Source organism: Geotrypetes seraphini, chromosome 9, assembly GCF_902459505.1.
Source record: "Geotrypetes seraphini chromosome 9, aGeoSer1.1, whole genome shotgun sequence".
NCBI classification, from domain to species: Eukaryota; Metazoa; Chordata; class Amphibia; order Gymnophiona; family Dermophiidae; genus Geotrypetes; species Geotrypetes seraphini.
Window position 1 is genome coordinate 176,301,569 of NC_047092.1, and position 27,399 is coordinate 176,328,967.

Here is a 27,399-nt window from a genome sequence, read left to right on the forward strand (position 1 = left end):
GGTTTTTAAGAGTTCTCTTTTTCAGAGTGGCACAGCGGGTGCAGGTGGACGCCTGATGGTCAGGACCGAGGCACTGTAAGCACCAGTTGTGCGGGTCGGTGAGAGAAATGGGCTACGCGCACCGCTGGCACTTCTTAAAACCAGGTTGGGGGGGCATGAACGTAAAAACGGCTTCTGCCAAATCGAAGGCCGAGGCCTCGATGGTGGCAGTAGGCCCCGCCGAGGCGAACCCGAAAAAATGAGAAAAAAAGAAAAGAAAATTCTTCTCTGTTTTTTGTTTTAAAGAAAATAAGTAAAGAAGGGAAAAATACCGAAAAAGTTTACGCGAGCGGGAAGGCGTTAGAGAAAAAATTTTCAACAGCCGTTGAAAGTGCGTCTTCTTAGCTCCGCGAAAACTAAGAAACTGGGGACCGCGCGCCTCTGTCGGGCGGGAAGGCACTCGTGCGTGCGCGGTGCTGCCTGCTAGAACTATCCAAGTTCTTAGAGTGCAATCACTCTAAAATTGTCCGTACCGGGGCTCCGTCGGTGCCGTCACCCATCAGTCAAGAATATGCTGCCTGCTTGTCCTGGGATAAATTCTGATATGGATTTTAATAGAATATTAAGTGTTGTATCTGAGTTTAAAATGTTATATATGCTGTTACACTTATTGTAAGTTTTTAAAAATGAATAAAGAATTTAAAAAATAAAAAAAAATTTATTGAATAAAATATATTAGCTTTGGGAAATGTATATAGCAGATGTATTTGTATTGCAATCAAAAGAAAAGAAAATGCATTTCTGGTTTTATTTCTACAGTGTTGAAGTTCTTGCTGACCCTTGCTATGGCTGGTGAGGATCCCCAAGCACTGCCAGCAGAGGACCTCCTCTAGAGACAGCCAGAACTCCCGTCAACCAAGCGCAACAGTCGCTGGCAGCATCCATGAGCCACTGAGGTGCCAGCAATCGTGACTCATGGACACTACTGCTGCCTGCCAAGCTTGGCAAAAGAGACTCCCAGCCAACTGCAGAGGAAGTCCTCAGCTGAAAGCTTGGGGGTCCTCATCAGCTGAGTATTTCTATTTTATATTTACATTAGAGGCTCTGGTAGAAACCCGTTTACAAAGTATGTATTCTTCCCAATTAATATTTCCTTTTTGTATTCCAAATCTTTATTCATTTTCATTTCTTACATCAAATGTACAATAAAATATCAATTAGATCATACAAATCACTTGAAAATCTAATCAAACATCAGCATAAATATATAAATAAACCCCCCTCCCCCTCCCATCCCTTCCAACAATAGTATTAAATTTATTCAATATTACATATATTATAAACAAAAATAGGAAAAATTATAATTCTAAATACCTCCCTCCCTTCTAACTATGTTCTGTTATGTAAGAAGGTGTCTAATCATTACAAAATGCTATCAATGGCCCCCCCAATTAATATTTCCAAATTAATAAAGTGTCTTTGCTCATTCAGTAGCATAATTAAATGAAATAACTATTTCTGAAGTTTATAGGGACGGGCAGGGACGGATGGGATTCCTCATGGGGACAGGTGGGATTTTGGCAATGACGAGTGGATTTCTGACCCTTCACAATTCTCTAGTCTGGAATGTTCTCCCGGAGGCTGTTATAGGGGAAAGCACCCTTCAGGGATTCAAGACGAGGTTGGATAAGTTCCTACTGGAACAGAACTTAAGCAAGTAAGGGTAGACTCAAATAAGGCACTGGCCTTTAACCTAAGGGCCGCTGCGTGAGCGGACTGCTGGGCATGATGGACCACTGGTCTGACCCAGCAGCTGCAAATCTTATGTTGTTCCAAAATTCAAAATGGCACCAGTTGGCCTAAGCTCCACTTTCTTACAGAGGGAAGGTTTGATACCAGTAGAGGACAGGAATTTCTGCTTGGAAGAGTTTTGTTGGCGTGAGGTGTATTTCTTTTGGGGGGGTGAGATGGGGGCTGCAGGGCTGAGAACCAAGAACACCAGCAGGTGCATTAGCTGTTTAGGTATACATAATTTTCAGAGGTTTAATGTGGTCTGTGTTAAGCCATTACAATCTAAGTTGGTGCCTAAGGTAATCGAGAGTTCAGGGATTTGTCGAGGCCACAAAGAGAATCAATGAGAGAAACAAAATGTGGATCCTGGCTTTCTTGGTTCTCAAGCCACACTTCCAGAAACCCAGGTAACTGCAGGTAAGTGTTTTAGAAGTACCTTAATGATATAGTAAGCCTGTGTTTTGTCCTCTTCTCCTTCAGGAGGCATCATTGAAATTGTGACGATTTCATATCTCTTCTTCATTTTCTCAATTCTAGCCAATCTTTCATGAAGTTCCAAACTAAGGACAATAAATAGATTAAAATAGGTATGAATTTAATATTTAACAAGTTTCAACAAGAAAAAATGGGTAAAGCCTAATCTTAAGGAATAAACCTTCTATTGCTTCAGGTACAAATTCAGGGCTGGCAAGTTAAATGCTCTGACGCTTATAAGAACTCCTATGAGCATCACAGCATTTAACTCATCGTCTTGCAGTAGAAACATCTACTGCTGTTTAGCAAAACCCAGCGTCAGGTTGTGAGCCCTTTAGGAACACAAAAATATCTACTGTATCTGAATATATACTGCTTCAATAGCTTTTAGGTTTGCAAGTAGTGTATATAAAATTAAAAAACAAAACATGGAATTCATGCTTAAATGAGGCTCATAGTCTAAATGGGCATTTTAATTTGTAAAATTTAATTTAATAGATTTGTATTTATATTCCATTTTGCCTGTAGTTCGAGGTAGATTATAATCAAATGTACATCAATGAATCCTTAACTCTGACCAAAAAATGTTACTGATGCTCAAAGTATGTTTGTTCTGCGTCAGACCAATGGTCTAGCCCGATATGCTGTTTCCAACAGTGGCCAATCTAGGTTGCAAATATCTGGCAGAATCTCATAGGGCTCCTTTTACAAAGCCGTGCTAGCGGTTTAACGCGCGTAATAGCGCGTGCGCTAAGCCGCCAGCCGCTACCACCTCCTCTTGAGCAGGTGGTAGTTTTTCGGCCAGCGCGGGGGTTAGCGCATGATGAAAAGTTGTGCGGCTTTGTAAAAGTAGCCCATAAAGTAGCAACATTCCATGCTACTGATCTCAGGGCAAGCAGTGGCATTCCCCATGTCTATCTCACTAGCAGCCTATGGACTTTTCTTCCAGAAACTTGTCCAAACTTTTTAAAATTCAGATACACAAGCTGCTGTTACCACATCCTCTGGCAATGAATTCCAGAGCTTAACTATTTGTTGTGTTTCCTCCTATTTGTTTTAAAGGTATTTCCATTGTCCATTCATATTATTATTTTGGAAATCAATTTGGCCTCAAATAAATAGGATGATGGACAATCCAGTAGCTTTGATTTATGATACTATTTTATTCGGTACAGCAATGAGAGCAAAGAGTCAAATTTCGTCACATAATAATAAACTTTTATTCATATTGACTGGAGTAGCAATTCAACAAATAACATACAATTGGAAAAATTATGACAGTTTAAGTTATAACTTTTGGTGGAATTCTGTATGCCATATATATAAAATGGAGCGTACAATAGCAATACAGAAAGCACAGTTACTTACCGTAACAGGTGTTATCCAGGGACAGCAGGCAGATATTCTCACATGTGGGTGACGCCATCCACGAAGCCCCGACGCGGACAGCTTTTCAAGCAAACTTGATTGAAGCTTTCAAGTTTGCTAGTGCTGCACCACGCATGTGTGTGCCTTCCTGATCCACTAGAGGGCGCATACCCTCCTCATGGTCCTCAGTTCAGATAGCTAGCAAAGAAGCCAACCTCGGGGAGGCGGGCGGGTTGTGAGAATATCTGCCTGCTGTCCCTGGATAACACCTGTTACGGTAAGTAACTGTGCTTTATCCCAGGACAAGCAGGCAGCATATTCTCACATGTGGGTGACCTCCAAGCTAACCAAAAAGGGACGGAGGGAAGTTGGCAATTCAAGAAAACAGATTACGCAAAACCGACTGGCCAAACCGGCCGTCGCTCCTGGACAGAGTATCCAGGCAGTAGTTGGAGGTGAAAGTATGAACCGAAGACCAAGTGGCAGCCTTGCAAATCTCCTCGATAGGCGTCGACCTGAGGAAAGCTACAGAAGCCGCCATCGCTCGGACTTTATGTCCCGTGACTCGACCATGCAGTGCGAGACCAGCCTGAGCGTAGGAAAAGGAAATACAAGCAGCCAACCAGTTGGACAAGGTGCGCTTGGAAACTGGGCGTCCCAACCAATTAGGGCGAAGGACAAAAAGAATTGAGGAACCGTCCAAGGAGACTGAGTGCGTTGAAGACAAAAAGCCAACGCCCACAGTCAAGTGTGTGAAACGCCACCCCGCCAGGAGGCGAGTGGGGCTTCGGAAAAAAGACCGGAAGAACAATGGAAAGATCGAAAGGAAAGTCCGAAACCACCCTGGACAAGAACTGGGGTTGAGCACGCAGGACCACCGTGTCATGATGAAATACAGGAAAAGACGGGTCCGCAACCAGAGCTTGCAGCTCACTGACTCTGCGAGCAGACGTGAGAACAACCAGGAATACCACCTGCCAGGTGAAGTAATTCAAAAGAGCTTCATCAATGGAATCAAATGGAGGTATCACCAATTGAGCCAGGAACACACAAAGATCCCAAACCACCGGAGGGGCTTTGAGCGGAGGATGTACAATGAAGAGATCCCTCATAAAGCAGGAAACCGTCGGATGGACGGAGAGCAGCGTCCCATTCAGCGGCCGATGAAAGGCAGCAAATGCACAGAGGTGGACTCGAATAGATGTAGATTTGAGACCAGACCGAGACAAGTGCAACAGATAATCCAGCACTGAAGGCAAGGAGGCAGAGAGCGAATCCATGCGGTGCTCAGCACACCACGCAGCAAATCAGGACCATATCTGGGAAAAGCATTGCCGAGTGGAGATCTTTCGAGAGGCCTCGAGAACACCCCCACCGACTGAGAGAAACAGAAGGAGGGAGGCACGTTGCGAGGAACCAAGCTGATAAGTGTAGAGACTGCAGATTGGAATGCAACAGAAACCGCAACACTGAGACAGCAGAGACGGGAACATAGGTAGAAGCTGAGTCTCCCTGACACGCTGGAGGAGCAGGGAGAACCATGGCCGCCAGGGCCACAGAGGAGCCATCAAGATCCTGGTGGCGCAGACCGACAGGAGGTGTATCAAAGACCCGAGAATCAGAGTAAAGGGAGGGAACGCATAGAGGAACCTGCCCATTCCATCGAGAAGGAAAGCATCCACCTCGATGCGAACCCGGGAGAACATCCTCGAGCAATATCGAGGCAACCAGTGAGTGAGGGGCGAAGCGAACAGAACTACCTGTTGGGTTCCCCACCGAACAACCACATGCCGCAGAGTCTGATAATGGAGCAACCATTCATGCGGCCGAAAAGGGCGACTCAACGTGTCCACCAGACAATGCTGCACGCCCCGGAAATACACCGCCCGAAGAAAGAAGCAGTGGTGTAACGCCCCCTGCCAATGACGAAGGGCTTCCCTGCAAAGTAACAGGGAACCTGTACACCCTGGCTTGGTCACAGAATACATCGCCACCGAGATGTCGGGACGCACCAGGACCCCGCAATCTTGCAACCAATAACGAAAATCCACCACGGCATTGTAAATGGCCCGGAGCTCCAGCAGATTGATGCGGCTGCGACAGTCCGCACCCGACCAAGGATCCTGAGTCCGAAGGCCGTCGACGTGCACCCCTAAGCCAATGCCGAGGAGTCCATCGGCAGAACCTTCTGATGCGGGGATACGAAGAGGTGGCCCACCAACGAAACAAGCGTGTCAAGGAGGGAGGCACCACACTGTGCTGGGAAGCGGGATCCCGATCCTGCCATCACTGAGATGCTCGGATCCAGCGGGGAACACGAAGATGAAACCAGGCGAACATCGGGACATCCACCGTGGAGACCCCTGATCCCAAAAGGATCAGCATCAGCTCGACCGAGGCCGAAGACCGCTGAGACACCAGCCGACTCAAGCGCCGACAGGCGGCCTGCCGAGGCAGAGGCAGAAAAGACCGGAGGCGGACCGAGGACAGAGGGGCCACCTTCCGGCATAAACAAACAAGGGCCTCCCCCTGAGGCCGAGACAAGAAGGAGCGCAGACAAACTGGGTCCAGGTCCGCCCCGACGGACTCCCGAGACTGGGGCGGGCAGAGTCTGACCCACTCCCGTACTAGAAACTAGTGTAGGTCACGAAGGGCCAGGACCAGACGCAGATGGGAGGATGGGAATGCCCAACCGACAGAAGTGAGGCTATACTCCCGGTGCGTAGACACCCCTCCCGAAGGGAGGGGAGGAATCCCCAGAAGGAGAGCAGCCCGGAGGCTATGCGAGAATAGACAAAAAGACGGCCAGGAGTCGCCGAAGCCGGTGGCTGAACCCTAACCCGGCGCTGCTGCAGCTATTGCGGCTGCTGCGAAGGAGGCCGAGATAACACAAGAAAGGTATCCGGAGGGCCCCTCCGGAGAAGGAGTCCAAACCACCAAGGCAGACGGGATTTAGCTGAAGGCGTCCCGATAGGCGAAGGACCGGTCACGTTCTGAGAGGCGGTTAGTGGCCACCGCAAGAGAGGCCTCAAGAAGCGCAGAACTCACGCAAGTAAAAGCGGCGAGACGATCCTGGAGGTTCGGATCCTCAGCCACACTCTGCGTCAAGCGAGATGACGCATGGCGGGAGCAATAGAGCCGGAGCAGGGAGAGAGTCTCCTCCAGGAAACCAAATTCCGCACTAAAAGATTCCGTCACGGCTGCCCGGAATGAACCGAAGAGAAAGCGGGGAACCCTCTCGAACAGGAGCTGGAGACGCCGAGGCGCAAACCCGCAGTCGACGCCGAGGCCCAAAACCTCAGCCGCTGCCGAGGTAAAAAGCCCCCAGCGACGTTGCGGCACCAAGCCACAGTCGACTTCGAAACACAAGGCCACAGCCAACCAAAGGGCACAAAGCCCCAAGCGACGTCAAGTCACAAAGCTCCCGTCGACGGCACGAAGCCTCGGCAACGACGAGGCACAGAGCTCCAGCCGACGATGAGGCCCCCAGCCTCAGTCGACGTCGAGGCACAAGCCTCAGGCGACGTCGAAGCACAAGCGTCAAGTGACGCGGAGCACACGGCCGCAGCTGACGTCGAAGGTACAAAGCATCCGCCGAGACACCCAGCCTCAGTCGACATCGAGACCCCAAGCCCCAGTCGACATTGAGGCAGAAAATCGAAGCACAAAGTCTTAGACGACGTCGAGGCACCCAGCCGCATTCTACGTCGAGGCACAAGGCCTCAGGCGGCGGTGAGGCACCAAGCCGCAGTTGACATCGAGGCACAAAGCCTCAAACGACGTCGAGGCACGAAGCCCCAGTCGACGGCGAGGCACCAAGCCCCACGCGACGTCGAGGCACGAAACCTCAGTCGACGTCGAGGCACGAAGCCTCCGTCGACGTCGAGGCACGAAGCCTCCGTCGACGTCGAGGCACGAAGCTTCCGTCGACGTCGAGGCACGAAGCCTCCGTCGACGTCGAGGCACGAAGCCTCCGTCGACGTACGAAGCCAGTCGACGTCGAGGCACGAAGCCCCAGTCGACGTCGAGGCACGAAGCCCCAGTCGACGTCGAGGCACGAAGCCCCAGCCGACGTCGAGGCACGAAGCCCCAGTCGACGTCGAGGCACAAAGCCCCAGTCGACGTCGAGGCACGAAGCCCCAGTCGACGTCGAGGCACGAAGCCCCAGTCGACGTCGAGGCACGAAACCCCAGTCGACGTCGAGGCACGAAGCCTCAGTCGACGACGAGGCACGAAGCCTCAGTCGACGACGAGGCACGAAGCCTCAGTCGACGACGAGGCACGAAGCCTCAGTCGACGTCGAGGCACGAAGCCTCAGTCGACGTCGAGGCACGAAGCCTCAGTCGACGTCGAGGCACGAAGCCTCAGTCGACGTCGAGGCACGAAGCCTCAGTCGACGTCGAGGCACGAAGCCTCAGTCGACGTCGAGGCACGAAGCCTCAGTCGACGTCGAGGCACGAAGCCCAGTCGACGTCGAGGCACGAAGCCTCAGTCGACGCCGAGGCACGAAGCCTCAGTCGACGCCGAGGCACGAAGCCTCAGTCGACGCCGAGGCACGAAGCCTCAGTCGACGCCGAGGCACGAAGCCTCAGTCGACGTCGAGGCACGAAGCCTCAGTCGACGTCGAGGCACGAAGCCTCAGTCGACGTCGAGGCACGAAGCCTCAGTCGACGTCGAGGAACGAAGCCCCAGTCGACGTCGAGGCACGAAGCTCCAGTCGACGTCGAGGCACATCGAGGTTCAGAAGTCGGCACCGTACCAATGAAACTGGTAATAAAGGTGCAGCAGTGCGCTCCATAAAGGGCAACCTCGAGATGAGTATTCCCATGAAAGGAGGCACGCTTCGAAGGTCTCGTAGAGGCGGGCACGACTGCACTCGATGCCTGGAATGCCTGAGACTCAGCCGATGGCATTACCGAGGTAACGCAGCTAGAAGACAGAAAGAAAGAAAGAAGACTTACCGGGGATCGAAGCTACTCAGTCCGATTCCAACGAAGGAAAAAGGGTCCCGGCCATCCTGCTCACATGAGGTGAGCCCAGAGAGAGGCCAGGGAAGAAGAAAATACAGTTGCAGCCAAATGAGGCCTAGCCGCATGGCTGAGGCCCAAGAAGGGCCTGCCAGGCAGAAACACAATAAAAAGTCCTTTTTTTTTTTTTTTTTGAAAACAAAGAAATACACGATCAGGCAACAAACGCACAGCGACTCCCTAACAAAATAAAGAAGCCGCGGTGCTAGAAAGGCACTTAGAAGAACGCAGAGAAGAGAGACAGGGCTTTCTGGCTCCGCGGAAAACTAAGAACTGAGGACCATGAGGAGGGTATGCGCCCTCTAGTGGATCAGGAAGGCACACACATGCGTGGTGCAGCACTAGCAAACTTGAAAGCTTCAATCAAGTTTGCTTGAAAAGCTGTCCGCGTCGGGGCTCCGTGGATGACGTCACCCACATGTGAGAATATGCTGCCTGCTTGTCCTGGGATAAAGGTTATTTTGGTAAATTTCAGAAGATCTGGGGACCATTAACAGATTTTTGTAATGACTGATAACATTTTCCCGTAATAAGATATTTGTTAAGAGGGGATGTGGGTGGGTATTATTTTATTCATCTCATAATATGTATGAATTAATTAATATTTTTGATGTATTAGGTTGGATTTTCTGAAACAGGTAGGGAGGGATTGGGAGGGTTTTCTATTTTAATTATAATTGTTTTACATATTAGATGTATTACATAATATTCAAGATATTATAGAATATGAATATAAGAATGATATGTTGTACTTAAAGTATTACATGAAGAGAAATCAAGTGTGTATTTATAAGATCATATGACTTTTTCTTATACACTTGTTGCAATATGCAAAACTGAATAAAGAAATTTAAAGGTATTTCCATGTAACTTTGAGTATCACTTAATCTTTGTAAGTTTTGAAAGATTACTTATCTCCCTTTACCTATAATAGTTTTCTCTACAGTTCTTCTAGTTTCTACTTCACTGTGAATCAGAAAATTTCTTCACACCTTAGAAAGTACCAAAATATTTGGCATGTCAATGAGAACAAAGAGCCAAATTTCATCAAACAATAATAAGCTTTTATTGATTATGACAGGAGTCGACATACAACATATCACAAATAATTTGAAAAATTGGAGCAGACTTAATTACAGTTTTTGGTGGAACTCGTGTCACATCTATAAGATGGAGAGAACAATAGCCATACAAAAAGGGAATTATAAAAAATTTAATGTTGGCCTTTCATATGATACTGTATTATTTGGTACATCAATGAGATTTAAAAGCCAAATTTCAGCGAATAATAATAAACTTTTATTAATATTAACAGGGGTCGCCATTCAGCAGATTACAGGAAATTGGAAAGATTATACTAAACTAAATTATACTTTTTGGTGGAATTCAGTATACCATATTTATAAAATGGAAAGGGTGCTTGCTATACAACAAGGTAATTATAATAAGTTTAAAAAGATTTGGGGGGCCATTGATTATTTATTCTAATGATCAGACATCTTAAACACCTCAGTATTGTAAAAGATAGAGGAAGGGTGGGAGTATGAATGATAATAATTGATAATTGTTAATTATTAGTATATGAGAGGGAGGGGTGGGATTCTTTTATATTTATGTATTTGGAAGATTACAAATAAGATTGTCAAGTGATGAATTAATATATTTCTTTTTTTTTAATAAATCTTTATTCATTTTCAAAAATTACAACAAGTGTACAACATTCATTCAGAAATACCTTAATTCATCACTTGACATTCTTATTTGTATTACTCCAAATAAATAATTATATAAGAAACCCATCCCTCCCTCCCAGATATCAATTTGTATTACTCCAAATAAATAATTATAAGAAGCCCACCCCTCCCGCCCATATACCAATAAATAACAATTATCAATTATTATCCTTCAAAATCCCACCCCCTTATCTTATTCAATACTTTGGTGTTTAAGATGTCTGATCACTAGAATAAATCGCCAATGGCCCCCAAATCTTTTTGAACTTATTATAATTACCTTGTTGCAGAGCAAATACCCTTTCCATCTTATAAATATGGCAAACTGAATGCCACCAAAAAGTATAATTTAATTTAGTATAATCTTTCCAATTTCCTGTAATCTGCTGAATGGCGACCCCTGTTAATATTAATATAATTCTGATGGATTATTGTACACTTGTTGTAATTTTTGAAAACGAATAAAGATTTATTAAAAAGATATGGGGGCCATTGACAAATTATTGTAATGAATAGATACCATTTTTCCATTATTTCACAAGTGAAGGGGTGGGAGGGGGGGAATTCTGAATTTTATTAAATGTATGGATCAGTAAAAAAGAATATTTTATAGGATATATTTGATTGCATATGTTATGGTAGGGATGGGAGGGAAGGGGTTAAATTTTATGTATTAATGTTAAATATGACAGAAATTCAAGTGATGTATTTAATTTCAATTGTCAATTATTGATACACTTGTTGTAACATGTAAAAATGAATAAAAATTTATAAAAAAAAAAAAAGAAAGAAAGAAAGTACCAAAATACCCTCTCAGATTCCACCTGAAACTTGCGTATGGACCCACTTGCACAGCAGTAACCAATACCTTATACTCTGCCGTTCGGTTTCCACAAGTCTTAGTTGACTTTGTAGCATCTCTTTGTGAACTTTAATTTCTTGAGTTCTCTCATTCATAGCAGTCTGTAATTGTAGCTTTCGTTTTTCTAGTGAGTAAACATCATCTGCCTTATTGTAAAGCATATCTCGAAGACGTTTGATTTCCAGTTTTCGAATATTGTCCTCAACCATTAAGTTCTGTCAACAAATGCAACAGAAAGGAAATGTTTTCAAATGTATACAGTCTAAACCAGGGGTGCCCACACTTTTTTGACGCGCGAGCTACTTTTAAAATGACCAAGTCCAAATGATCTACCAACAATAAAATTTTAAAAAAACACAACGCACACTGTATGCATAGAAAATGTTCATTATCATTCCTATTCCGGGGGTTTTTCAAAGAGGTCAAAGCAGATGACTCTATGCACTGTCACCTCAGTAACAACCATACAAAAATAGACAAATACCCACCCCCCTAATTTTTTCTAAACCACAATAGCAGTTTTTAGCACAGGGAGCTGAAAATTGAAAGATATTTTATAAAGAAGGAAAAAATGGAAAAAAAAAAAAATAGAAAAGGAGAAAAATATTTTCTAGAAAATTGTTGCAGTTAGGTTTAAGGGGGATCAACATTTCAAACAAGATTTAAAGAATAGAAATGAAAAATTTTAAAGAGACAATAAGAAAAGAAGAAAAGAAGATTTTGACAAGGTAAGAAGAGGGATGGAGCATATAGGAAGTGAAGAAAATATGAGGAACAATTATAAGATTTGGATGGTTTCTTAATGTGAATTTATAATTTGCATTTGAGCGTGACTGAGATAATAATATGAGGACACATAAATGCTGCATTGGAGAAATGTGGGAACTTAGAATATAATAAGATGAAAAATACAAAAGACTATTGATGTAAAGAGAAGAAGATGTGAAGATGGACTGATGGAAATGACTTGAGCATTATTTAGATTTACAATTTGCATCTGAAATTGACTAAGATATAAGGATGATGTTGCAAAAATACTTTATTGGAGAAAGATGAAATAGCAATCTGCAAGAAGATGGAATAAGAGACTGAAACAGCAGGATGAAGATGTACAAGTGTTACAGTTGTGCAGAATGGAGAATAGACTGTAATAGATTGAAGATGCAATGAAAATTAATGAGAGTTTTAAAAAATATGAGGTCTGCTTGGTTGAAATGTTTGATCCTTCTTTTGATGTAAGGTTAAAAAAAAAAATGAATATTATAGGATGGAGTGATATATGTTCCATTGAAGTTGGGAGAAACTTAGGTTAGACCAAAAAAAAAAAAAATAAAATAAAATAATATTAATCTTGGGGGGATATATATTGTAAGAAATGGTTTCCGAAATATTGGGTATATCCTTTTATAAATATATTAGAGGTATAGGATGGAAGAATGTTTGGAAATTTGAATGAGGGGGGAAGTATATAATAAAGAATTATAGTAAATATGGGTATTTAAGAATGGATTGACTGCAGGAGAATTTAGTGTTGGTTGTTTGAAAGATTAGAGAAAGAAAAATGAGTATGTTATTGCCTGTGGGGAGTTTATTTTTTTGCTCAGTAATATGTGCATTTCGAAGTTTGCATTTGTGTTAGGGGAGGGGAGGGTGGGGGATGGGAATAGGGGGGGATGGGGAAAGAGGGGAGGGGGGGAGACTCATATATTGGTTTAAGGAAAAAGAAAAATGTATATTTTATGTTTGAGTGGATTATATATGTATTTTATATTTTATTTGTAAAATGGGTTTTAAAATTTTTTCTTTGAATGTAAATGGCCTTAATCACCCTATAAAAAGGATAAAGGTATTGGAATATATTAAACAACAAAATATAGATATATGTTTCTTGCAAGAGACACATTTGTCTGGAACAGAGTCTATGAAGCTGACAGATAAGTGGATAAAACAATGTTTATTTGCACCAGCGGTAAAAAAGAAGGCAGGAGTTGCAATATTGATTAATAAAAAATGTCCAGCAACATTTAATATGGTTAAGGCAGATCCTCAAGGAAGATGGTTACTTGTTGACATGAGCATGGGCAGTAATATAATGGCGTTACTAAATATATATGCACCTAATTCGAATCAAAGTGAATTCTTTAAATCTCTACAACAATTAGTTTTACCACTGGCTACTACTAATTTAGTGGTGGCTGGGGATTTCAATGCTGTTATAGATCCAATAATGGATAAAAAGCCTAGTAGAATAATGAAATCAATGGGATTAGATAATTTGGTACAAGTATGTAATTTAAAAGATATATGGCGTATTCTTCATTTTAATGATCAGGAATTTACATTTTGTTCACATGTTCATCAATCGTTCTCAAGAATTGATTATATTTTTGTTTCAGATCAGATGGTACAGCAAGTTATAAAAGCTGACATAGAACCAATAGTAATATCTGATCATGGTGGTATATGGATAGAACTTAGTAGATCCAGATAATTCCAAACCTGTATGGAGGTTTGATAATACATTGCTTGCTGATTCTAAATTTTGCACAGAATTTCAAAATAAAATAAATGAATATTTTAGACTTAATGATTTAGAGGAAATTTCGATTGGAATTTTATGGGATGCTTTCAAAGCAACTATGAGAGGACAAATTATATCATATTCTGCATATAAAAAGAAACTGTTAAGAAAACAATATGTGAATTTGGAAAAAGAAATTAAGAATTTGGAATTAAAATTGGTTAATAAATGGGAACAGGAGACATTTCAAATATTGTTAAAAAAAATGTGAATATAATGAAATTTCCTCTGGGTTAGTAAGGAAAGATATTTTTGCTCAGCAGGTGGTGTATTATGGTAGTGCAAATAAGGCTGGAAGATTATTGGCAAATTATTTAAAAGCAAAGAAAAGGAAGGAGAAAATAAGCATAATTAAAGATGAGTTAGGAAATTCTCATTCTCAAATTGGAAATATATTAAAACAATTTTTAAAATATTATAAGTCATTGTATGCTTCGGAGTCTTATTTAAATAAAGAGAAAGATGGGATGGATTTTTTGAGTTTAGTTGAAGGTCCTAAGGTTCCTGATCATATAAAAAGAAGTTTAGATAAACCTATATCATTAAAAGAGTTGCAAATGGCATTGAAATCCCTTAGAGTTGGGACCGCTCCAGGTGGAGATGGATTTACAGTAGAGTTTTATAAAGAATTTCAAATTTCCCTATTACCGTATTTATTAAAATTATATCAGGATCAACTGAATAAAGGTTGTATATCAGGCACTATGGCAGAATTTTTAACTATTGTTTTGCCAAAGCCAAATAAAGATCCAACATTGGTTTCAAACTACAGGCCTATATCTTTAATAAATGTAGATGGTAAATTATTAGCTAAGATTTTAGCATTAAGATTGGCTAAAGCTCTTCTGCATATAATAGGAATAAATCAAACTGGATTTGTTGCTCAAAGACACTCTTCTAATAATACTAGACTGGCATTTCAGATGTATTATTTAACAAAACAAATTAATGATCCGGCTTTTTCGGTTTCACTAGATGCTGAGAAGGCTTTTGATCGTGTAGAATGGAGTTTCATGTATCAAGCTATGGAATGGTTTGGTATTGGATCCGGATTTATACAAATGATACAAGCATTGTACAGCTCCCCAACTGCTCGCTTATATATAAATAATAATTTTTCGGATGCTTTTAAGTTGAAGAGGGGAGTTAGACAAGGTTGTCCATTATCTCCTTTGCTCTTTGATATAGTTCTTGAACCCTTATTATTAGCTATTCGACAGGCAAAGGACATACAGGGTATTCCATGTGCTGGAGTGGAATATAAAGTATCTGCTTATGCAGATGACATCTTGCTTCATTTGAGGAATCCGGAAACAACAATCCCATGTCTACTGAAGGTCATAGATACATTTGGAAAATTCTCAGGATACAAAATAAATTGGACTAAATCAGAGATTTTACCTTTAAATGTGCATTGTACAAAAGGTATACTTGATTCTTTCCCTTTTATATGGAAAGAGGATGGAATAAAGTACTTAGGTATTTGGCTGAAGAGACAATGAGAATAAATGAAAAATTTTTATTACAAAAAGTTACAGAGTTGTGTGAGCAATGGAATCCTTTACATTTGTCCTGGTGGGGAAGAGTACAAACTGTTAAAATGATGATTTTGCCTGTGGTTTGCTATCAATTGGGAATGATACCAGTGTTTTTTCAGGGGTCTTTCTATAAAAAATTAAATAGTATTCTGGTTAAATTTATTTGTCTGGGTAAAATTGCAAGAGTGGCTTTAGTGTCTTTGCAAAGACCAATTGAGGAGGGTGGGATAAATTTTCCCAATTTTTATAGGTATCATCAGGCCTATATCATGCGCCAAGGTATGTATTGGGTCCTCCCAGAGCTTTTGGAACAATTACCAGAGTGGTTAAGGGTGGAGAGATCACTTATCTTTCCACTTAGGCTTGATCTTTTGCTTGGTATAAAAGTGCCTAGAATACGTAAGGACAATGGATACTTGGAAAACATTAAGGTTTGTAGACAAATTAACTACTGATTCTATTTTAAAATCGAAACAACAGACTATTTGGGTAAACTCCAAGATACAAATAGGCGGGTTTAAGGTTGTCTGGAAAGATTGGATTAAAGCAGGTATAAGATCATTAACGGAAGTAATTGATAATGGTAAGATGCTTGAATTTTCACAATTGCAACATAAATATGGTCTGAATAAAAAACAAAATTATAAGTGGTTGCAATTGAAGCAGGCTATTCAGGTGGGGTTCCCTGAATGGAAATCTTTAAATGATCATTACAGCTTAGAATTCTTATGTTTCCAGGCAGATTTTCTGGGTCACCAGGCCGCAAAGTGGTATAAAATTATATCTAATTATTTGAATAAGAAGCCTAAAAATGGATTAAGAGATATTTGGAGCATTGAGATTAAGCATCAGATTAATGCATCTCAATGGCCACGTATTTGGTCTTGGAGAATTAAAGGTACGATGTCAGCATCTATTAGGCAAACATGGTTCTTTTTGTTGCATAGAGCATTCTGGACCCCTACTAGATTACAAAAATTAGATTGCTCTAAGTCTAATAGATGCTGGCATTGTAAAATTGAAGTTGGAACTCTAGACCATCTTTTATTTTATTGTCCATGTATTCAGGCATTTTGGATATCAATATGGGATCAAGTTAATATGTTGATGGAGAGTCATGTGGCTTTATCCTATGACACAGTGATTTTTGGAATGTGTATGAGGGCCAAATGCCAAATATCTGCAGCAAACAATAAATTATTGTTGATTCTTACGGGAGTGGGAATTCAACAGATAACAACTAATTGGAAAGACTGTTCTAGATTGAATTGTAATTTTTGGTGGAACTCAGTTTGTCATATGTATAAGATGGAAAGATTTCTTGCGATACAGAGGGGGTATTTTAAAAGATTTCAAGAGGTGTGGAGGCCATTAATTGAATATTATAACGAGTAAAGTTTATTCTTTTTCCTTAGGGGATAATATATAGAAATGGGATGGGATGGGAGGGATAGGGAGAGAAAAATATTGGAAATATGTTGTTATGAAAAATAAGGAGATATATGTAATAGGATGGGATATTTATTGTTGTGCATTACTGGGTATAATAAAATGTTTAAAGTGTTTGAGGAAGAAGGATGGGGGGAGGGACAGATTTCATGTCAGATTAATTGTATTATCAAAAAGGGATGTATAATTATATATAAATTTGGAAGGAATATTTTATTGATATGGAAAAGGGTGGGAGATGGGAGGGGAATAAAAACATGTATAATAATATTGTTTAAGAATGCCAAGTGTGTTATGTAAATTAATTGTAATAATACTGTACACTTGTTGAAAGAAATAAAAAGGAATAAAGATTAAAAAAAAAAAAAAAAGAAGTTATCTAATATAACCCAATGAATAAAAGAAAGAAGAGATCCAAAAGAGGAAAAAATACTACATTTGAAGCAAGGTTACAAAAAAAGAAAAAAAACCTAAGCATTGCTTGAGGGTAGCCACAAGATAAACATTACATTTTTTCACTACTAAGGCCTCCTTTTATGAAACTGTGTCGGGAGCAGCGCGGGCCATTCAGCGTGGCTCTCTGCACTACAAACTGCAAGCGCAATTTCATAAAAGAGGGGATAAGTGCAGGAGATCCTTTCGAGATACCCTCCCCCACACCCATCATATGAAAATCTTACGTGCTTAGAAGCCTTGGCCTTCTTCAGTTCTTTCTCAGACATGTGGTTGTAAAGAATGAACTCCTCCATTTTATTAATCAGATCTTTCTTTTCCTCTCCAGTCTTATCTATAAATCTTTTAATATGATTGATGTCTCCCTGTTATAAGAAATAAGTCTGCATTGATTTCAAAAGAGAAGCATAGTACAGTGCATTAATATCATGTCTGTAGATTCTTTCACATTAATGGTGTGATACAGGATCAAATCAACCAAGACCACATAGAAAGCTGGTTAGATTGACATACTTTTGTAGCTGACTACCACTAAAATATGACCATGCAACGTGGGGGAGAAAATGGATATACAGTGCATACTAAGGCAAGCCATGAACTGGAACCAGAAGGGAAAAGAGGCCCAGGAAGACCTGCAATTGATCAAAAGCAGTTGATGAAATATAAGACCGACAAGTGTGGAAGATACATCTGTCTGTCTTGTGCACTGACTGATCCAAGATGACTAATAATAATCATCAAAGGCACCACTGGAGAGGCAACAGTGTTTTTGTCTACATCAAGTTAGCAATTTTGGAGAAAATAGCTAGTTCTTTGTAGGAGCCCAAACTATGTATGCTGCCCTTGCTGTAATATTTATTTATTAATTCACTCACTTTTCTATACTGTTCTCCCAGGAGAGCTTAGAACAGTTTACATGAATTTATTCATTTTTTTCTGTCTGTCCCGATGGGCTCCCAATCTATCTAATGTACCACAATGTATCTAATATATGAGGGTCATTTCATAAATAATGCACCCTATTTTTTTTAAATTACATGTTTTATTTTTTTTCAAGTATTTCTTTATAATCCTTCAATATAATCTCCCTGCTTTACAATGACCGAGTCTCAATGTCCGGGAAGCTTCATTATTCCATCCAAGACATCGTTTTTGTTCAGTTGCCGAATAGCTTGGGTAATGACAGAAGAAAGCTCTTCCAGAGATGCAAAACAATGTCCACGCATAGGTTGTTTCAACTTTGGATAAAGGTCGAAGTCTGGTAGACTCATGTCTGGACTGTAGGGAGCATTAGGTAACACCTCCCAGCCGTATTTGTGTAGTTTTTCAATGATTAGCGTTGTCGTGAAGAATGAGTGGCCCAGCCAAGAGCAATTGAGGTCGGGTTTTGTGCATTTTTCTGCGTATTTTTTGCAAAAAAATCACAATAATACACTGCTGTGATGATGATGCCTTCATGATCATAAGCAAAAATCATCATTTGTTTGACTTTTGATTGAGATCATCAAAATGTTTTGGGTTTTGGGGAAGATGGAGCTCTCCATTCATTGGACTGTGATTTCAGCTCCGGCTCAAAGTCTCTGACCCACGTTTCATCAATAGCAACGTGTTCACCAGACTTCGACCTTTTTCCAAATTTGTTTAGTTTTACTACTTCATTGTAAAAGTTTAGCAATAAGATACAGCCAACGGGAAATCAAAAGGCAGCTAGGCATATAATACCTAAACCTTCCCTCTCCATTCATCCATCCCCGCCCACACAAATATTTCAAGACATTAGGCCTAAAAATATAATCATTAGATTTCCATATCGTCATGGATAGAGTGAGTCTATCCCAGCTTTGCTCCACAGTATGCTGGGAGTTGGACCTCTAGGTTCCCTAAGAAAAGCCAGACTACTGTAGGTTTATAAACACAGTAGATTAGACAGGTTCAGCCTCTCCCTGATAACTGAGTCATGTGCTAGCATTATTAAAATGTATTTTCTCCTGCAAATGTATGATGTTATATGCCCAAGGAGAGCATATCTAATTTAAATAATTCATATACTCCTTTAAAAGGAGTTGCACATGTTGACAATACTTTCAGTGATACAAATAGACTGGCTATGAGTGCTGGCGCTTTTACCGCCACGGCCGGTAATAAAAAGCCTAATGGGGATTTATAAAGGGGGGGGGGGTAAATTCAAAGTGGTTAGGGGTTTGGTTTTTTTAATAGCTATACAGAGTTTATATTTTCCATCAAGACATAATAATTATTTTTCCTTAGCAACAGCAGCAGATGAATCCAGAGACCAATGGGATAGCACACATCTACCAGCAGGCAGAGATAGAAAAACTGATTAACAGATGGTCCTATTGGCTGGCACTCCTCCTGTATCTCCAGTATGCTCTATCTCCCAGCAGGTGATGCTCGCTATTCGACTAGCTCCTGGATTCTGGCTGTGACTAGAACTTTATTTTCTCCTAAGGTTTCTCTTCAGTGAGACTGCCATTCTGTTTCTCCTGTTGAGGTTTTCTCTTCAGTGAGCTGGCAGTGCTATTTCTCCTGTTGAGATTTTCTCTTCAGTGAGACAGGGGTGTCCGGCTGAACGGTGCCAGCTTTAGGGGTTACACCTGGGTCCCCCCAGGTCCCTGCCTCACCCTCCCTCCATTGCTAGAGAGTTTGACTGGGTCTCGATTTTTTTCTTCTTTCCCCTCTCTGTTAAAAAAAAAAAAAAAGGGAAACCACAGTTGCTACAATCTGCCCTGTTAGTTCTGCACAACTAGCTCTAACTGGCTTCAACCGGCCCTAACAACAAGCTTGTGAGTATGTATGTGTTTTACTGTTGTTTGAACTTCAGGTTCTGTTTGGGAGTCTTAGTACTTTGAGTTCGGTCAATATACGTTTAAGGAATGGTTATTTTATTGAGGCTAAGTTTTATGACTAGAAATCCGTTGAGGGAGCCGGGACTTTCCCGCCCTTTGCATGCATGCGCTTGGTTTCCTTGTTGGTTACAGCGCGGCAGTAGCGGTGCGATTTCATGCTCGCACTTCTTCTCCTTGTTGAGTTTCAGTGCAGCAGTAGTAGTCCTGTTTATTCCGAGGCTCTCTTTCGTCGGTGTTTGTCACGGCCATGTGCAGCTGATTGTGCAGGTGCGGGTTTATAGCAGCGCACATGAGATGGGACATGTTTTTTCCGGCGCTGTGGGAAGCACCGCACCGTTCTTCTGGTTATTCCCCGAGTCTGATTTTCTTTCTATGCAGGCCGCGGCAGGGTAAATTTTGCAGGGCTTGAATCCGACTATGTTTCTAGGACCATTGATGCAGCAGCCACGTATCAGCGAGAATCAGGCGTGTGCTTGGGTCTCCAGCGATGGCGGGAGAGCTGCAGCGTTCTAGTAGTTTATTTACAGCTGACTTTGGACAGGGTATGCCGCGGCTTCTCTCCTTTCCTGTTCAGACAAGTTGTACGTGTTTCACCAGCTTTGGGACAAGCTTGGGCAGATTTATATGTCTAAGTCTGTATTCCTGCTGCATTCCCTTGAAGGAAGCTGCTAGTTTAATCGGACTCTGGGTTAGCACTCAAGGGGATTACCAGAGAGACTCTGACCTGTGCTAGGTCACCCAGTCTCAGTTTGTCTCCGGACTGGGTCGACATACGGCAACTCACGGCACAGTGAGATCAGCAGTAAGATAGTGCTCTGTATTTCACATGGGTATCTCATTGTCTCTCTTGGGGTCCCTGCAGTTTGAGCTTTTGTCTGTTGGTAACTGTCCTTATTTGAGCCTCTGTGCTGCGCTGCATGTGTCTGGTAGTGGCATAGGATATATATGCCTAAAGGTAGTACTAACAGTTTCCAAGTTCGGGCTTTCTCTATGGGCATAATGACACTTCGCATCTTCCTGCGGCCAGGACTCTCTTTCTATATTTCTGAGAGGGCCTGGACTTCAGATTTCCATGCTTATCACGCTGGTTTCTCCTGTATCCATCTTCTCATGGCACATGCTAGACGGACCCCCCTGACCAGACAAGAAGGGCTGTGCAGCTCCTTCTAACCAGGAGCCAGTTACCTATTCTATCAAACCCATGGAGGAGCGCGCGCTATATAGCTGTTAGCCTCATCCCTGAAGCTCTCATTAGCGATGTGAGCTTTGTCTGCTACCTGTTAGGATGCTGTTGTTTTCCACAGGGCGGTAGATGCAGCATCTTGATTGCGTCTAGTACGTATTCATTTTAAAGGACATACGTATTTCGCTCACGTTGCAGGGAGTTAGTACTGTTTTCATGGTTCCAGTATGCTCCTCTTTACATTGCGAAACTTGATTTTTTCCTAGGAGAATTTCTTTCTTCTTACAGATCCTACAGTTCTCATCCTGCCGTTCCCTGACCTTCTGCACTTCATTCTGAGGGGATCTTGACTTCTTCCAATGACTCTTCAGGCTTTCTCATGAGGGAGAAGACGCTATAATGTCAGGTCAGGGGACTGTGCACATTTTTCAGGATTCTTGCAACTTTGCATCCTCCTCAGGTTTCCGGTTCGTTCTTTGAGTCTCTGTTTTGTGTTTCCCTTTTAAGTGTTACTGGTCCTCAGGGCACTTGTAGTTCTTCGGGAACTAAGGGACGTTGTTCCACTTACTGCATGGTGCCCAAGACGGGGGCAATGGGCAGGCTGGATCCCATTCTGCTGAATTAGTTTCTCAGGGTTAAACATTTCTGCAGAAAAACTGGGAGAATATTTACATTTTCACTATGGACTCCGAATCGGCACTAGGCTTGCTTGCCTTTTTTGGAGCAGTGCTTTCGGTTTTGGCACATGCCATTTCGCCTACCCAAGGCTTCACGAACATTTAAAAAAAATGTGGGCAGTGGTAGCGTTTCGGCGCTACCAGGAGATTCACCTAATTTCTTCTTGACTGACTGCTTGATTCGGACATCTTCCAATCGGGCCATTTGACTGACACAAAAAGGGTGGTTTCTTTTCCTCAGTTCTTTGGACGTGAATCTTCGAATTGGCACAGCGCTCTTTTCTCCTGTACTATTTATAGGTATATCTAGGAGATGTTTTTAATCATATAGGAGAGAACTGTGTTTCACAGTCTCAGGTTGTTTCACAGTCTGTGGTTTCACAGTCTCAGGTTTGCATTCTTCTTCAGTCACCATGACCAAGAGAATAGAATTCTGTTCAGGTTCTAAGATCCATGTTGCTGACTCCACTGGGAACTTCGGCTTGCTTTCCCATTATAACGCTATAGCTGTCGCTTTTGTTCCGGTGGTTCCTGGTATCTCAGGGCTCCAATTATTTGGTAGGCTCCTCAAGCATCGCTCTGTATGTTTTGGTGGCTCAGCGAGATTTCTCTTTTCAAAGGCATACCTCGGTCTTTGCTGGACTAGCTCATGGCCACCAAACATCCCGGACTGTCGGGTTGGGGGGCTCGGTGCCTTCCATCCTCAGCTCCAGGAGTCTGGTCTTAAGAAGCGACCCAGTACTTGTTCATTCTTCTACTCTGGAGCGTGGTCAGTCTACCATTTCTGGAGCTTCAGACCATTCTTCTGGAATGACACTGAAGGTCTTTTCAGTCAGTATTATGATGGGGGTATTTCTCTACAGCCTGGGCAGTAGGTGATGTACTCAGTTGGCGGATAAAGTTGTGGTTCTACTTGAATGAGTGGATCCTCATCTTCCTCTTCTGTTGGCAGATCATTTTATGGGTCAGGAAAAGAGTTTGGATAGACTTCCTCTCCGCGAAATCTGAGCATGGCCCATTTATTGTATGTTACAGTGTGTACGCTCTAGAAAGTAAATGTTAGTAATAGTGAAATCTTCTACATCCTGGATAGAGAATTTTGGCTCAGGTGTTCCAGCTCTTTTTATGGAAGTGAGATCTCCTGGAACTAGACCTCATGGCCTTGTTCAAGTTCAAGATTTGATAAATCGCCTATATAAAACATTCTAAGCGATGAACAATTGTCTCAAAATTCTAAGCTTCGGCGGGCACAGGGAGTGGGAGTCAGAGGGGGTAGCAGCGTGGCTTCTTTCTCGCCTCTGGTTTCTCTTTTTTCAGTGTTTTCCCCTGGCTGATGATGGTTTGGATTTGCCATCTCAAGCTCGCTTTTAGGGCACAGTATTTGTAGAATCTCTGGATTGGCTGCGCCATCCTTGCTGTGCGGATCTGATGAGTCTTTCGACAGCCGGACTGTTGAGTTTCCTGGTATCTCCGGATTTGCTCACCTAGGGTCCGATCAACATGGATATTCGTACCACTTTGGTATTGCGACCTAGCTTTTGAAAAGTCATGGCTGACGTGTAAGGGTTCTGTGAAGCAGGTTGTTTCTTCTCTTATCCAGGCGATACAGACATCTTCACCTGTGGCTTCTGCTTCCTTTTGGTGGTTTTACCTTTCTTGGGTACTTCTCAACATTTGCACCCTTCCAGAGTTCTTTTTTGGCACAAGTTTATTGCCAAGGGCTTAGCGTTCAATTCCCTTCAGCTTCAAGTGCCATCCTTGGCTTGTTACAAGGGCTAGGTATATTGCTCTTCGCTTACTTCTCAGCTTCATGCAGTTCAGTTCCTAAACAGAGTACAATATATTCGTACATCTCTTAGAAAGCCCTGTCCGGAGTACAGTCTTAACGTACTTCTTTGCAGTTTACCGAAGGCTTCGTTTCATCCTTGTCTTTTGAGACTCTAAAGGGCTGTGCCGTGGCCATGGCTTCAGCTCGGCGGTTTTCTGAGTTGCAATGCAGGCCTTGTTTGGCGGGGATTCCTATTTCTGATTTACAAAATCTGGGGTGTCAGTTTGGACGGTACCACAATTTCTTTCTAAGGAGGTGTCATCCTTTCTTTTATGACACTCTCACTTTTCCTTCCTTCTTCCTGTGAGGAGAAATGGGGAGACGTGCTTTTATTCACTGCATGTTTAGAAAGTGCGTAGCGTTCTCCGCGAGCTAGCTTTCTAACGACTTTTGGTGGTTTAGATCACCTTTTTGTATTCTTCATGGGACACCTCAAACGTATGGCGGCGTCCAAAGCCTCCATCGCTCGATGAGTCCAAGAGGACATTATTTCCGCTTGCTTGATGGCAGGGAAGCGGTTGGCGAAAGAACTTCATGACTATTCCGCCAGAGCGATGGCTACTTCTTGGACTCAGTCCAGAGGTTTTTTCCTTGGAGGAGTTTTGTCTCGCGGCTACTTGGTCTTCCGAGAGTGCTTTATCTCAGCATTACCAGTTGGATGTGGGGGGCGCAAGCGGTGGATACATTTAGTGCTTCGGTTGTTGCAGAGGCAGCGTTTGCTTCCCACCCAGATAGAGGATTGCTTTGCTACATCCCATTGGTCTCTGGATTCATCTGCTGCTGTTGATAAGGAAGGAAAAATGATGCTCTTACCTGTTAATTTTCTTTCCTTTAGACGCCAGAGCCCCACCCTTTCTGGATATTGTCTGTCAGTTTTTTCTTTTCCAACTTTCGAAGTTTGTTATTATTGATGATTGTATTCTGTATTATTGCCTTTTGAGATTTGTTAGGGAAAGAAGTTTTTTTACATGCTATGCCTATTGATGGTTACGGATGCTTGGGCAAGGAGCTATACTGGAGATACAGGAGGAGTGCCAGCCAATAGGACCATCTGTTAATCAGTTTCTCTATTTCCGCCTGCTGGTAGATTTGTGCTATCCCATTGGTCTCTGGATTCATCTGCTGCGTCTAAAGGAAATAAAATTAACAGTTTGAAAATGGACAGATTGCACAAACTGTAGAAAATTTGCTACGAGACGCTCATGTCTCAGTTTGGGAACTTTTCTTTCAGTATTCGCCCACTGCAAACCACATATTTAATGTTTTAATTCATCCTATCATTATCTTAATTATTGTACAAATTTTGCTATGTATTATAATGATTTTCCTTTGCTGTAAAGTGAAACACATGTACATTTCTTTACAACGCATATCATACAAAGTTCCTTCTAGCTTTTAAGGCAGTTATACATGTATTTCCAGTATCTTCTCTGACACTTGCTAATTTGGTTCCAATTTGGTTTTAATTTGGCATGGCCTATTGCATTACCATTACCAGGGTCAGAGATAATATTATCCCATATCCCATACTCTCTCATGACATCTTGGTACCTTTTATGCCTAAACCTCCTGAGAAAGCTTCCTGCATCCCTTATGCACCGTTCATTCGCTCAACGACGGGTAAGATATAAGCATACTAGGGTCCCCGCCCAGATGACGGACTATACAACCTAAGACAGAGGTTTGAACTCATAATGGGAACTGTTTATCTTCATAGCTTGGAGATTCTGCAGGACAGGGGACATGCAGCTATAATGTTGGAGGTAAGAGAGGCATCTGCTAATTGCAGACTGGCTGTAGAAGGGTACCACAAGCTTCCCTTCATTTCAAAGAATAAAAAAAAAAAAATGTATGGGAGATGTCAGCATAGCTATTGCTAGCATTCAGCATTTTCTGTTGGCATAATTAATGTCAGCAAAGGCCTATGGGAAATTATATCAATCTTTTTTAAAAAAAATTTTATTTATTCATTTTTGCATTCTTACAACAAATGAATTATACATATTATACTCGATTATTACATGACATTTGTAATTACAAACAAATCATCTTATCATATATAATAAATCCCCCCCCTTTTTTCAAATTATATCAATCTGACTTTGGCATGTGAATGCAGATGGACCCTGAGTGTAGGTAGACTGTTTCATATAACCCAAAAAGACTGTTTTAAGTAGCCCTGATTGAATCATGATTAGCTAAAAGGTGTTAATGTGTTAATGTCTGATTAAGAGAGTGCTTAGGACAATGGGTCCAGGTGCACAGATAACTAAAGTTAATCAGAAACTATTGTCAGAGACAGACTGGAAATGCATATATGACTACAGCCTATTTTTCTCCTGTCTACGAAGGAGGGGGGAGATTTAACTTCTATTGAAGCTCAATAGATTCTGGTTTTTAGAATAAGTTTCCAAACTATAAAAGCCCCCTCGCAGCATCACCCCCCTCTCTTGGTTCTTGGCTCTCTGGAGCTCTCTCTTTCTCTGTCTATCCTTCTCTTTATCTATGGAACACGAAGCTTGGACCATCACCCCATCCCCCTTTTCTCTCTCTCTGCCTTTCCCTGGAACTTCAGGCTTCTATGTCTCTCTTTTCCTCTGAACTCTGTAAGGCAGGGAAACTGCGTTGCTCTCTCATTAATTGTAATGCTTATAAATATTGCTTTTCTGTAAGCCTATTTCTATAATATATTCTTTATGCAATCACCTCTGGCTGTGCCTTTTTGATTCTACTTCCTGGTGAATCTTCAGTGAGGGAACTGAACCTGGGACCTGGCGTTTGTAAGGGCGCCTCTCAAGTGACCCCCACCAACCATATATTGTGGGGGTCACTAACAAACCTTACAGTAAGAACAGAATTTTTCCATATCTGGACTTACTGTCTATAAAAAAATATAAGGTTTAAGGGATTATTTTCTCTTTTGTTTATGTTTTGGCATCTCAGTTTTGGAATAATCTTGCTGTGTCTATTCGTTCATTTAATAATCATTTCGGATTTAGAAAAATGTTAAAGACTTTTTTTTTTTATTATTTTATTTTTTATTTTATATCTCTTTATTCATTTTAAATCTTACAACAATTGTACAATAAATCCATTCATTAATATACAATTTCACTTGAAATTCTGCAATTTTCACACAATAAGAATTTACCCTCCACCCACCCCTCTAAAACATATTTATAAATAATTATCACATAATATAATAACTATATCAATCATTTTTAATCATCTTTATTTGATAATTGTTAAATTGTTTTTTTTTCTTCTAGTAATTGTTGGTTTAATTTGAATTTATGTCTTTTGTGAACCAATTTAAGGAGCTGGCAGACAATAAGACTCATATCTTAACCTACATGCAATCATAGCCCACTATGCTAAAAAAAATGGAAGTCACTTAAGGTGATCTTGGTATGCACTGCAGTGTTCAGTGGCTGAGCAGGAGAAAGGTTCTTTCAAGTTGTCAAAATTGTTGACCAGGAACTTGACAAGGCCTATCGATAGTGGGAGGACAAATTGGCTTTTAAATCTCATTCTTCAGTGAATCACCACACATTTAAATACATAAAATGTCAGCTTGAAAGGTAAAAGG

General features: G+C 41.8%; 1 protein-coding gene across 4 annotated transcripts in view; it reads right to left on the bottom strand.

Moving 5' to 3' along the window:
* CCDC39 (coiled-coil domain containing 39) overlaps positions 1 to 27,399 on the bottom strand; it is a 187,398-nt gene that overhangs the window by 36,552 nt on the left and 123,447 nt on the right. For all 4 annotated transcript variants that reach the window (XM_033958862.1, XM_033958863.1, XM_033958864.1 and 1 more), the window contains 3 exons: positions 17,483 to 17,620; positions 11,241 to 11,449; positions 2,207 to 2,330 (listed from right to left, as the gene is read on the bottom strand). In XM_033958862.1, the coding sequence (XP_033814753.1) occupies positions 2,207 to 2,330; positions 11,241 to 11,449; positions 17,483 to 17,620 (471 nt within the window). The remainder of the gene's footprint in view (positions 1 to 2,206; positions 2,331 to 11,240; positions 11,450 to 17,482; positions 17,621 to 27,399) is intronic.